Genomic DNA, 13,279 nt, shown 5'->3' on the forward strand with positions numbered 1-13,279 from the left:
AACCAAACAAGAAAAAAAAAACGAAATAATAAAACAAAAAATAATCACAGCAAATGAGCCAAAAGAATTTTTCAACTTCAACTTTGTGTGTGTGTGTATATATCTCCTCAACTCGACAGTCAATAAAATTGCCCCGGCTAAAAATAATGTTTCACCTGGGCTAAAAATAAAAACAATTTATAAACACACACAAAGTGCTAAACAAAAAAAAAAAAAACAAGTTAAAATTCTTTATGGCCCATATCAACAATTTTATTTCTCCAACACTAGAAACTTTTAATTGTTGTGCTTGAATCAAAATTATGAAAACAAAAAGGAAACGAAAAACCAAATCCAGAAAATAATTAAATGGAATGTGCTTTTGTTTTTAGATATTTTATGTAAATTTTTATTCGTGTCTCTTATGCTTTGTTTGTTGTTTGTTGAATCATATTAATAATGATAATAATAGTTGTGTAGTTTAATTAGTTTGTAAGAGCTGTGAATATATTTTAGGGGGAGAATTGTGAGAATTAATATTTTTTTTTTTTGTGAAACAATTCCTTTTCAACGAGAATTAAAGACATGTCTTTATTACCAGTTTAAAATATTAGTTGGAATTTGAAAAGTTAAAATATTCTAAACTAGTTAATTTTTAATATGATTTTGTGAGAAAATATATATATTTTTTAATTGAACATTAATTTATAGTGCATTCTTTCATATTATAAAAACGTAGTTTCACATTAAACTGTATTTAATTTATAGAGTTAAATTTATCTCCACATAAATTTCCAGCCAATATTTTCTCAAAGATTTTTTTTTTCTATTCTACAAGATTTTTATTTCTTACTGTATAAAAAAAAAAATAATTCAAACTTCATTAAACTCAGATCTAAAAAATACATAAAAGTAACACACAAATTTCATATAAAGCCAGACAACACATTTACAAATTAATAAACAATTTCTTACCATTTCTTATCAACTATCTTAGCTATACAATTTAAATACAATAACTCTCCATATATTGTAAATATTTCTTATATCAATTATCTTAGCTAAATATTTTTTCACTTAATTTAAATTGATGAAAATTAAAAACCTCCCCCAAAGATACACGGGTTTTCCCACACACTTTAAAGATACGCATTCGAAAGATTAATTCCTGACCGACTTCTGATGCCGAATTCCCAAATCAGCTGTTTATTTGGACCGCCTCCCAACAACCGCCCCCTCGCTCAAGCTCTCTCTCTCTCTTTAGCCATCTCTCTAACACTCTCTCTCTCTCTCTCTCTCTCTGTCGCTGCCTCGCTCTCACGCACAGCTGACCCATAATTGACACACGACGCACACAAACACAAACATACACACAGATACGCCACGAAATGTATCTGAAGGGAAGAGGCCAAGAAACCATTCAGTTCAGAGACTCGAAGAAGATATTTAGGCAAAAAAGAAAAATAAAGAAAAAACATTTCGACCCACTGCTGTTGCTTTGTTTGTAGTGTACATAGGTATTTGTATCTGGAGTTTTCCATTGAAACGTTTTCCAGAAGTACGCATCGAATATGTACAGTTGCGGTTAAGATAATAGGGCTAAAGATACAAAGATATCTACAGGTTATTTAGGTTAGGTTATTTAGGTTATTTTTAAATGGTACAGAATATATTTTGTAATGACTTTAATTTTACTTTACATAAAAGATTTAAATATTTATAAATTAGTATAATCTGTTATTATATGAATTTTATTTTGCATTTTTAACTTTAAATTGTTGGTTTCATATTCCATATATTGCATAGCTTTGAGTTATTTATCACTATACATAACTTATGTCTTGTAAAAAATTAATTCCACTTGTAAACACAATTTAAGTGTTAAAAAATATATAATTTTTTGGTCAACATTTTAATAATTTTAATATACAATAATATATCTATTTTCATATTATAATTGTGATGAAGTGTATTCCTTAAGAAAAGATCTTGTAGAATTCCTGGTAAAATAATTGAAGAACTAAAGATTTTCAATTATTTTTAAACTTACTTAGTTAACTCCTGCAATTCCTCAAAAACTCCATTAATAAGACCTATTATCTTGACCCCAATCGTATATAGTTGCCGGTGGAAGTGGGCATATCGATACCAAGAAAGAAATTTTCCCAACGATCCGCTTCGTTTGCCTGAAAAACAACTCAAGTCTGTCACTTACTTTTCTCAGTTCGACAATGTTTTCGCCCATTTCTTGTGTCTGTGCGTCTTCTTCGGTTTCTGTTTCGGTTTTCTTTTGTGTGTGTGTGTGTTGGGAAAAGGGGCAGAGGTGCTGGAAAAAATATTCAGAGACCCAAAAAAAGGTCACTCCACACTCGCACACACTCTCCCCCCAACTCCAGCTTACAGAAAATTTTCCCTCCCGTATCTTGTTGTTTGCCGTTTTTCGATTTTTCGTTTTTTTTTTCTCACATGCCACGCATTTTCCCCCATTTTCCCCTCGACACAATGGGAGTTTTCTCGGCAGACATTTTTCTCGGTTCGCTTGTAATTCATCATCGATGCGAAGAAGATGAAAGCAACAAAGAAAAGGTCGAACATCTTACGGTTTAAAAGTACAGAGACCGCGAAGAAGAAAAAAAGAGCCGACCCCAGGTAAACCTTAACCCATTTGCAATAGTCGCAACTCCGCTTAACCCAAAGTGAAGTGAGAACAGGTAGACAGGGAGTTCCCATGAAACGGGAAATATGTACATAGTTTTGCCTGGAAGATTCCCGAAGAATAATAGATCGAGACCGAGATGGAAAATGCTCTGGAAATATGCCAATGAGTTGGGAATTAACCTTCTTGGAAGATCAGCCATAGGCGAACCATTCAGCACAGGTGATCTACAATGTCTTTTTGTTTCACTTCCGTTGAGGGAAAATGTTGTGTAGTGAAAAATATGAAGATCTTCAAGTTAAATGTATTTTGTATAAATTTTGCTTTTTAAACTGCTCAATTTATGTCAAGCTGCAAATGTATCTCAATTACCTTTTAAACAACTACAAAAAGGGATGATCAGCGTTCTTGCTTGCCACTTTACCTAAAAAACTCTCCCAATTTTCCGCAGCATAAAAAACAGTTTAAAATTCCGGTTACCAGATCAATCTAACGGTTAATTAACGCTTCGAGCTTATCGTAAACACCCTCTAATGTCATCAACCCACCACCACCACCACCACCTACCTCACCCCATTCAACAGCTCACTTCTCGCTAAAAAATAAAAGAAAAGGATCACAGGAACTCGGGGAAACAGAGCGCGAGACAATCATCAATCAACCACCGAGGCAACCAAATCACAACCCATCAAGCAACCACCGAAAGGACTTTAGAGACTTTAGAATTGCTACCTAAAAAAGTAAGGAAGTAAAGGGAAGGCACTCGTGTCCTCCACTTCCTCACTCACTCACTCTCCTGCCAACCATCCTGGCCACTTCCTGTTTGCCGCTCGCTCATCTGTTTTGCGATTTTCACACGGGAAATAAAAATGTGATACAAACGAGTAAATGACAGAAAAACAAAACCTAAACGCGGAAAACCATTTGCAAATCGCAGAAAGACTGCACCAACAACCCCCTCAGTCATTAGAGAGGGGAGAGCGAGATTGTATATATATATATATATATATATAGAGAGAGTGTATATATATTAGGCATTCTGCATTCTCGGTGATTAAACCCCGAAAGAAACAAACAGAAACATACACGGGTACAATTTAGCGAGTGTGGAGGAGCGTCGTCTGGGTATTAATAAACCCATCAGAACCAAAAAGGGGGCTGGAAACTGAGCAGCAGCAACCCCCGTAACACACTCGAGGGCATGCCAATAGTTACATGTGTAAGCCGTAGCCACCCCTAAAGCCGAAGGCGACTTTAACCCCTCATCAAGGCAGACTGAAGGTCATCGAAGCCGAGTCGGAGGTAGGACCAAAAGCAAACTCTGCTCGTGTGCGCATATCAAATCACACAATTTGAATTTGATTGGGCATTAATGGGTTAAGCAGTTGACTTTTCGCCTCAGGCTCTTAACCAAGGCACCTTGAAGAGTCGCACTCTGGCACTCCAATCCGATTCGTTTCGATACGCTTCCATTCAGCAGAGTTCGTTTAGTCACATGATAAAAAGAGGAACAACAAAAAGTTCCCAAAACGCAACGAAAACATTTAACGACCCAATTAAAAGCCCCTGAACGTACACTGATATCAAACTAGACCGCACTAACACACACATTCGCATAGATATAGTAAAATATATGCTTAGCAGAGCCACAACAACCGCACAGATAACTATACTCTAGCACCACATTCCCCACCACCGACAATCACCGAAAAAATAAATAAATACCATGCCATACCATACCATACCATCGTATGTAGGTACTATCACAATCGATGGGCCCAGACCCAAATCAGAGGTAACCAGCTCTTATCACAAAGCAGGCATTTGGGCGGGGGGGCGACTGACAAGCTAATTATAACCACAGATCGTACTATATCTATAGGGAAAAATAACAACAACAAAATAAGAACCATGAAGCCCGAAAACTGTATAGTTCTGCAAACCGAAAATGGAAACACAATGGAAATTTTCACTAGCTGAATGGAACCTACCTGTACCTGTACTTAAACATTGCCCATCTGCTCTTGTTTTTTTTTTTGGCCGACATAAAATTGCGCTTAGGTATGCAGAAATGGTTCTCGGTTATCGATAATTGCTTATCGCCATTTACGGCCAGGTAGTACCACCATTTAGTACGTCAGTCTCTCTGCATTCAGCAAAAAAATAACTCAACGCAAAATGGTCGCTTTGGTTTTTGTGAATGGAAAGTAATCAAGGTGAAGGTGTGGGGGCGGTGTGTAGAAAAAAATTGATTAGGCTCAGGAAGTGAGTGAGTGCAATTTATATATATATATATATTGAAACCATATGTTGAAGACTATAAAACTGAGTACAGCAGCTGATAAATAGTCGTACTTCTGGAATAATCTTTGAGGTGTTTACTTAAGCTTAAGGCATTGCATTATAAGGTGACGTGATAAGCATTGGAATCAAGCAGATTTTATTATGGTTAAATTAGCATAGATTTTATTCTTGAATCTTTGTCAACTTCCTGAATAATGAAAACTGCGATTTTGATGTAGGTGGCTCCACCTGTTGGTGATATCTATCTTAAGGAATGTGCCTCTCTCTGCGATTCTCAACATATCACCAAAATGTGTGATTTGGCCTTATCAATCGCTTTGCTTCCTGTCCCATTTTCATATCTGTGTTCTTGCTAACCTTTTTCCGATGGCAAATATTTTTAGCTTAGGCATTTTCTTAAATATATTTTGTTGGGTTTTATTTTGGTTAGCTAGTGTTGTTGTTGTCGTTGTCATTTAGCTGTACTTCAGTAGACATTTTTGTTCGAAACTGGTTTTCAAGTACGACGCTGGCGTCGCCGTCGATTTATGCGTTGGGTTTTGAGTCGCTTCAAGTTTTGCTCATTGCTGTTGCAATTTTCATTTTTGTTTTGTTTTATTTTTAATGTGATTTATGCATGTTCCTCGATGTGTGAGTGTGCGCACAAAATACTTGAACAAAATTATTGCAGCTTCTTTTATTTTTTATTATTATTATTTCGTCGTACATTTATTTTTGTGGATTTCGCTCTGTTGTTGGTTTTTTGTTTGCGAGCGTTGACAGTCGCAGCCTTCGATTTATTTTTAATGTTTATGTCTGTCCGATTGTTTATGATTTTCGTTGGGTTTTTTCTTGCTTAATTGGCGATTAGATAAATGCCAAAAACGCAACGAAACCAATGACAATGGGTATAGAGATCGCACCGACCCCCCTCTCTTTCTCTATAGATTTTTCCTCCTTTTTTTTCGTACCCCGTTTGACTGGCATAAATTTAGTTTCGAGCAAAATGCGATAGATAAGATAAGCAAAAGCAAAAACCAGACTCGCTCACTTGCCAGCCAAATCGAACCCAAAACATTGAAAAAAAAAATAGAAAAGGAAAAACTTGCTACGTAAGGTGTGCAAAAATCACACACACACACACATTGCCGGCTGATTGATAGTTGAGGGGGGATGACCAGGTGCAACGGGTGGGGGGTATTGGTGTGTGTTGGTAGGGCGTCCATTAGCGACCTGATTAGCGCGTGTGTTACAACAACCACAGGCGCTTTTTGTTTAGGGTTTTTTTTTTACACCACTTCTTTTTTTTTTGTGTTTTTTCTTTGTTTATTTATCGCGAACACGAGCAGACTTCGACGGCGACACTAGCCAGTCAGCCATCAAAACGATTTTGGTTACAACACACCACAAGGACAAACTATCAGACACCCAGCAACAAATAACAATAACAAAACGGGGGGAGAACAGCCGGCCAAACAGTGAAATGTAATTTCGAAATTGAATAATGCATCGACACCTGTTTATATACGTATATATTTATTCTGAGTGCTGCCAATCACAGTGGCCACAAACTATGCCATAAAGTTAAATAATATGGCACATGCACAGTGCAAAAATTCATAGAATTTGGAGATAAATTAACGCTTTACATCTGACTTTGAAGTTTGAGAATAATTTCCCCAGTTATATTTCGCCATAAATTATCATTGAAACTCTCTAACTAACCCACTGTACACTGAACTATAATCCCAGGCAAATTCTACATTTTAGTATGCAAATTAGCAGTTACAAACAAAACCCACAGAACAACAAATAAGCCTAAAAAAAGTATTGCAGGTCCGGCTTACATTGCGTATACGCAATATTTGGCAGAACAAAAGCATGGGTGATGGGCGGAAATGTAGGAAAACAGATATCGGGCCAATAAATAAAAGCCAGTTACAGGTGCTGAAAACATGCACAAAAATAAAGGGTGGAGTAAGGGAGAGAGGGGAGGGAGGATGGTTGGAATATTTCAAATATTACTCATACCGCATGTGGGCCAAGCCACCCTACCAATCCACAAGCGGCAAAACATTTATAAAAATGAATTTGCAAATCCGCAAAATGCAAACCGAGCACAAAAGTTGGAGGCAAACATTTTGTCGGTGGGGTGTGTGTGCAGGGCTGGTGTGTGCGGTGTGGTGTGCTGTGTGTGTGGAATATGTTTTTGCACATATTCAAAAAAGTACTCCCCTTCACCCTCTCCCCATCCCTGGCGAGTTGCTGCTGACCATCTGTATTATTTGCATGGGATTTTTAATCAAAAATTGTGCGATTTCTCTTCGCTTTTATTTTTCTGCCGCAGCTCTTTCTTCGCCTTTTTATGTTATTTCTTTTTTTTACAAGTCCTCCTTTTTTTTTTTTTTGTTTACAGTTCGATTTTTTATTGTATTCACCCCTCAACCCCCGAAAAAGAAATGAACCACTCCAATGGAGGGTTGCTGCCTGTGCAGCTCCTGGTGGTTGCTTGCTTTTTTATTATTATTATTTTTATTATTTGCCGGGGTCGAGTCTATTATGCTGATTTATTTGTATTTTCATTCAGATTGCAATTTATGCGAGGCAGAGATGAATTATGAAAGCGATCGGTTGGGCCAAGGAAAATTCAACAGCGGGAAATTCAATCAAAGTGGGAGGCAGGGAGGCCAGAGGGGAGCTAAAAGTTTGCCAAAAGAATTTTCGCGCACACGAGCTCGAGGCGACAAAAAGCGTTGCATACCAGCAGGCGCCGTCAAAATTCGAATGGCATACAAAGTCCTGACAAAAAACTAAACGCAAAAAATTATTACCATCCGTTTTCAGTCGGGAAAAAAATTCGAAAAAAAAAGGAGAAGCAATAGCAACCTACCCGACACAATATGGAAAAAATGAATCCAAGGGGGGGAGCAGAGCAGCAGAGGAGAAAAAAATACAGACAGACGACAACTGCCAACTCAAAATTGGTACTGGAAAGAGTGAAAGAAATTTTTATACGCGAAAAGTGCAGCCCATGGAGGAGTAGGGGGTGGTTTCGTTGCCTTCAAACACCCTTGAAAAACAACTGTCAAACGCATTTCAGTGATGCGAAGGGGGGTTGGGAGTGCAGTAGCAGGAGCAGTGGCAGCAGCAGCGAAACAATAAGGGGGAAATAAAGGATATGACAGGATATGGGGCGGCCGGGAGTTTTTTTGTTTTTGAGTGAATGATGAGCCCAAAAACGAGGCAGAAAAGGCAGGAGGATAGAATGGATAGAAATGGCAAAGAGAGCAAATCAAAAATTGTTGATGTGTTATTGCTTTTGCAAAAAGGGATAGTACACAGGAAGAAAATGGGATTAAAAAGATATTATTTGGGGTAATAAATAGGTAAATATAAGAGATACCAAACAATGACAAATAATAAATTGCTTTTAATTATTTTAAATATATAAACAATATAATAAATTACCAACTAGTTCAAGCCTCTAAACGGAATTTTATCTCACCTAAAATTATAAAAATAAAATCATTAAATTTGAATATTGAAATAGTAAACTTTTATCTCACCTAAAATTACAAAAATCCAATCATTAAATGCTTATTGATATAGCAAAGACCTCCCAGATATTCTACATATATTTTCTCCCACAAATATAAATTCTTTTTGATATATATACTCCTCTAATATAATATTTATTTTTCCCTCTGCAAATATGATTTAAACCTCCCTCTACCTACTCAGGAAAAATAACTTATTTCAAACATTTTTGTTCTATCATTGGCTCCACGCACGTGTTTCACAATTTTTCATGGCCTCTAAAAAACACACACATACATTTTCTCTATATACTTGTTTTGTTACATGACGCCAACTGTCGTCTACTATAAAAAATTACAAATAAAAAACAAGAAGAAAAGGCAAAGCAGAGCTGCAAAAAATAAAAATAAAACACACGCAAACAACAATAAAAATAAAAGTAGAAGAGGAGAAAATACAGAAAAAAAGTTAGATTTTTTATAAAGCATAATAAAGACTAGGCAGCAGACAGATACATGTCCTCCGAAAAGGATATATACCCCAAAACCAAATCGAGTGCCGCATTGCTGTCTCAGACCCATAATTCATATTGGAAAAAACTAGCCAAACAATGAACATAAATTGCAAAAAATGTACTCCAATAAAATAAGGGAAATAAGTCATTAAAAAATAACTAAAGAGAAATTGAGAGAACGAAATGACTACCCCTTGATAAAAACCTTTAGACACCGCCTCTGTACGGTTGACATACGGAAATCATTTCGTGTGCCAAATGAGAAATAATTTTTATTACCACAGCAAATCAAAGTGCGCACAATTTACAATTACACAAGCAGAAAAAAATACAAAAAGGTAGCAATAGAGGAGCAGGTTGTGGGGGTAATAATATCGGGGGCCAGAGATCGTGCCCTGATTTCGATATGAAGCTATATCTTTGAGCACGTGTATCGACTGGCCTCTGAACTGATTTTTTTTAGTGGTTCTAAACTTTGCTCGCACTTCTACCTCTCCCTCTCTCTCTCGTGTGCTATCTCCCTCTATCTCTCCACCTGACGAGTTACCTGTTTTGCTTTATTTTTATCTAATCAATGAAGAAATTTATATCTAATCAAAGTACAAAAGGCGGCAACAAGCTACAAACGAGAACTCGCCTCGAGAAACAAAAGCAAAATGCGGCGTCATCAGAGATCGTCGCTTGTATTTCGAACCCCTTTTCCCTGTACTGTTTTTCTTGCAGTGCAAGTCACATAATGGACAAGGGCACAACTTGGTTGTATATACATATATATCTGCTCTCGATTCCCCGTAATTATTCAAATTGTTTTGGTTACGTTTTTCCTGGTTATCTTTAACCATATCTTGACTTCCTTCGTACAGTTTTTTTTTTGCGTGTATTCTATCTTGGTTTCTATAACTTCCCACACATATGGTGATTTTTTTTATCATCCAACTCTGCGAAGGTCACTACGCGGTTTCTAAGTGCATATTCTTGATGATAAAACATAAGGCCACCTGGAATGGTATCTCTAAACAGGGATCTCTCTTAAAGAATTACCTGAAGAATATAGGATAACTTTGATTAATAGGAAAATTAGATTCTTAAATTCAATATTCTGTTTTAAAATTGTTAAAAACTTATCTGTTTTCTGGCAGTATTAAAATTCTATAATTCTTAAATTCTCTTTTCTTTGATTCTCTTTAACTCTCCACCTATCGAGTGATCACTGTAGCATGCCATGTTCATATTCCATCTTTTTCTATCTCAATATCTCCTTCTCTCCCCCTCCCTCTCCCATTCGACCTAATGACCCGCTTTGCTCTGCTTACCTCCATTCTCTACTCTCCACTCCCCCCACTTCCCCACTTTCTGCTCTCAAATCCCCATACTCTCCACCATCTGCTCTTAACTCTCCCTACTCTCCACCCCTCCTACTCTCTGCTCCCCTTACTCTCCATTTCCCTTGCTCTCCCCTTCTCTCCTCTCCCCAGTTGGCATTAGCCAGTGGCTCGATGCTAATTTATCGTCACAGTCTCGCGGCAATCACAGGTTCACTTTGCTACCTCTCCCGCCCCCTCCTTGTGCCACCATCGACCATGAATCTTCCCCCGCACCGCACCCCTCCCCACCCCCACCGCCACTGGCAATTCTCCTCGCTCGATTCTACAGCGATCTTTGTAGACTTTGCCGGCTCGGCTCGGGCTTTTCGTCATGCGATTATCAGCCAATCGCTTAGTGTGCCATTTATTTGCATTTCGTTCACTGCTGCAATTGTTGTTGCTTTTGTTACGTTTTGTTACGTTTTTTTTGTTGTTCTTTATATATTTTTTGTATTTATTTATGTTTTTCCTCGTTTTTTTTTCGTTTGTTTCTTGTTTCCAACTTTATTTGCTTTTGTGTTGTGCCGAGAGTATGTGTGTGTGTGTGTTTGCGTTGAGCCGCTTTTGTAGATGCGCAATTATTGTGAGCGTGTTACTTTATATATTTAATGTGCGATTTTTTGTTGATGTTACGGTTAGGATTTTACCCTTAAAAAGGGGTTAAAATATTAAGAAACAAGATTTATTTAAAACTTTGGTTGTATTTTAATTGGAAGAAAAGAATTTATGGCATATTTTCTATGATAAACGCGAGGGAAATTAAGTATACGCACTGTTGACAATATTGAAAACATAAGAAACTTATATATGTAGGTTTTTTTATACATTACATTATTTAAATATATAAAAAAATATATTTTAAAATATATTAAATACCGAATGTTTCATGCTAAAAGTTCTATATAAAATATATTCCGTATACGCCATGTTGTCATATTACAAATATAGATTGTATTTGATTTGAGCTTTAAAATCATTGAATATTAAATATTTCAAGTGCAAATCATTCAACAAATTTAAAATTAAATATTTTAAATTATAAATATAAAGTATTTAATATATTTTTGCTAGAGTATTTCCATTTTCGACTATCGAAACAAATTTCCGATTTGATGTGTCTTTCTACTTCGCATTCGCACTGCGTTTCACGCTCATATATGCTTCATATTGTTTATTGTCTGCCTGGCAAATATGCTTAATTATTTTTACCTTAAAAGTCGCGCCATCAAAGCGAATGCGAAAACAATTTCAATGGATTCAAGAGTACTAAAGGGGGTGGGGAGTACGAAAAAAAAATAATTGAGAAGAAACAAAACCTAAGCCCTGAGCCCATTTGACATTTTCGACTTAAATGTCACAGCAAATCGAGGGGCAAAGAGTCGCCAGCAATGAGCAGCAGCGAACAAGTGCAATGGGAAATACTTACATATAAGCAATGGAGAAGATGGAAAATGGAAAATGCAATTGCAATTGCCACAGCAAAAGCAACACCAACAACAACACCAACACCAACACCAACAACAACAATGAATGACGTTGACAATGACGATGTTGGAGATATGGTTGGGAGGTGGTGCACACTTGGCGCAGGGGGTGTTAGAAGCGGGTGTTCCAGGGATACTATTGGGCTAAAATCACGAACATAAGCCTCACCACCATCGGCTGACATCATCATCGATGGAGAAGGTCGTCGTCAAATAATTCCAATGATTCCAAGCGGGCAGAAACCAACTTGGAATCAGAATCAACTCTCAGTTCTGTGATGTGATGTGACTAACCGTCGCACAAGATAAGAAAGGAAAACAACAATAAAAAACAAAAGAACAGCTGCCAACAGAAATAGAATTAAATTCTTGGTAAAACAAAAAACTCTTGGAAAATCACAAAAAAGAGCAATGATTATCAGTTGAATTTAAACAAAATTCATCGAAAAATTAGGACATTGTACTCAAAACTATTTTGCGGATAGAAACAAAGCAAAGCTAGGTTAAATTATTAAGAAAATTGATAAAAGAGATGGAGAAATGAAATCAAATTCATTATAATTATTAAGAATAAAAGTAGTATATAATTCTATTTATAAGTAGCTTTCTCCTAATTATATTTGCTTCATTTGTCACATTTTTATCATCAAAATTTATTTATAAATTCTCACTTTTCTGGTTGTTGCCCTTTTGGTTTCCAACACTTTTTTTCTGCTCAAATTGGGCCTATGAAATAGGGACAACATGTTTTACTTAGGGACAGAAAGGGTTATACCCGTTTATATAATAAAACCTTGCTTTATAATCACCAAATTAAAGCTAACTAAATCAAATTGTTGTCTCTGTTGTGACTCTTGCAGGAAAAATGATGAAATGAACCAGCAGGCGGGCTCCTCAAGGGCGCCAGCCACAGGGGGCCAAATCTCACCGCCAGGTGCCACAACAGCCGGCGTTGATCCACAGCAGCAGCAACAGCAGCAGCAGCAGCAGCAACAGTTGCAGCAACAGCAGTACTACAATCAGCAGCAGCAGCAGCAACATCAATACCAGCAGCAACATCAGCGTGACAATTTCCTGGCCTACCAACAGCAGCAGCAGCAGCAGCAACAGCAGCAGCAAAGGACAGGAGGCGGTGGTGCTAACTTTATGCTGGGCAATGACCTTGTCGGCGGCGACAGCCTGCGCAGCCTAAACAATACCTTTGGACCCAATTCGGAATTTACAGCCGGTAGCTCCACATCAAGCTCATCGCTTGGCGGCCTAAACGGCGGCAGCACCAACGGTCAGGGATATCCGGGCATGGTGGCTGCCAGTCAGCAGCATCACCAGCAGCAGCAGCAGCATCAGCAGCAACACCACCAACAGCAACAGCACCACCAGCAGCAGCAGTCACACATGTCCAGCATGGATGCCATGGGTGGTTACAGTCAGGTGAGGATTCCTCTACATATAAGAATATAAT

General features: G+C 37.4%; 1 protein-coding gene across 5 annotated transcripts in view; it reads left to right on the forward strand.

Moving 5' to 3' along the window:
• The window catches only part of tna (Zinc finger MIZ domain-containing protein tonalli), a 33,529-nt gene that overhangs the window by 15,034 nt on the left and 5,216 nt on the right, over nucleotides 1-13,279 (forward strand). For 2 of the 5 annotated variants that reach the window (XM_086834745.1, XM_020945841.2), the window contains exon 2: nucleotides 12,678-13,248. In XM_086834745.1, the coding sequence (XP_086690871.1) occupies nucleotides 12,691-13,248 (558 nt within the window). In that variant the 5' untranslated portion in view covers nucleotides 12,678-12,690. Of the gene's footprint in view, nucleotides 1-8; nucleotides 13,249-13,279 lie in introns of those variants that run through there. The other 3 variants (XM_086834746.1, XM_086834747.1, XM_086834744.1) reach the window with 3 other exon arrangements.

This window comes from Drosophila serrata, unplaced genomic scaffold, assembly GCF_035046125.1.
Source record: "Drosophila serrata isolate PLE 108 unplaced genomic scaffold, ASM3504612v1 contig_273, whole genome shotgun sequence".
In the NCBI taxonomy this organism is placed as follows: Eukaryota; Metazoa; Arthropoda; class Insecta; order Diptera; family Drosophilidae; genus Drosophila; species Drosophila serrata.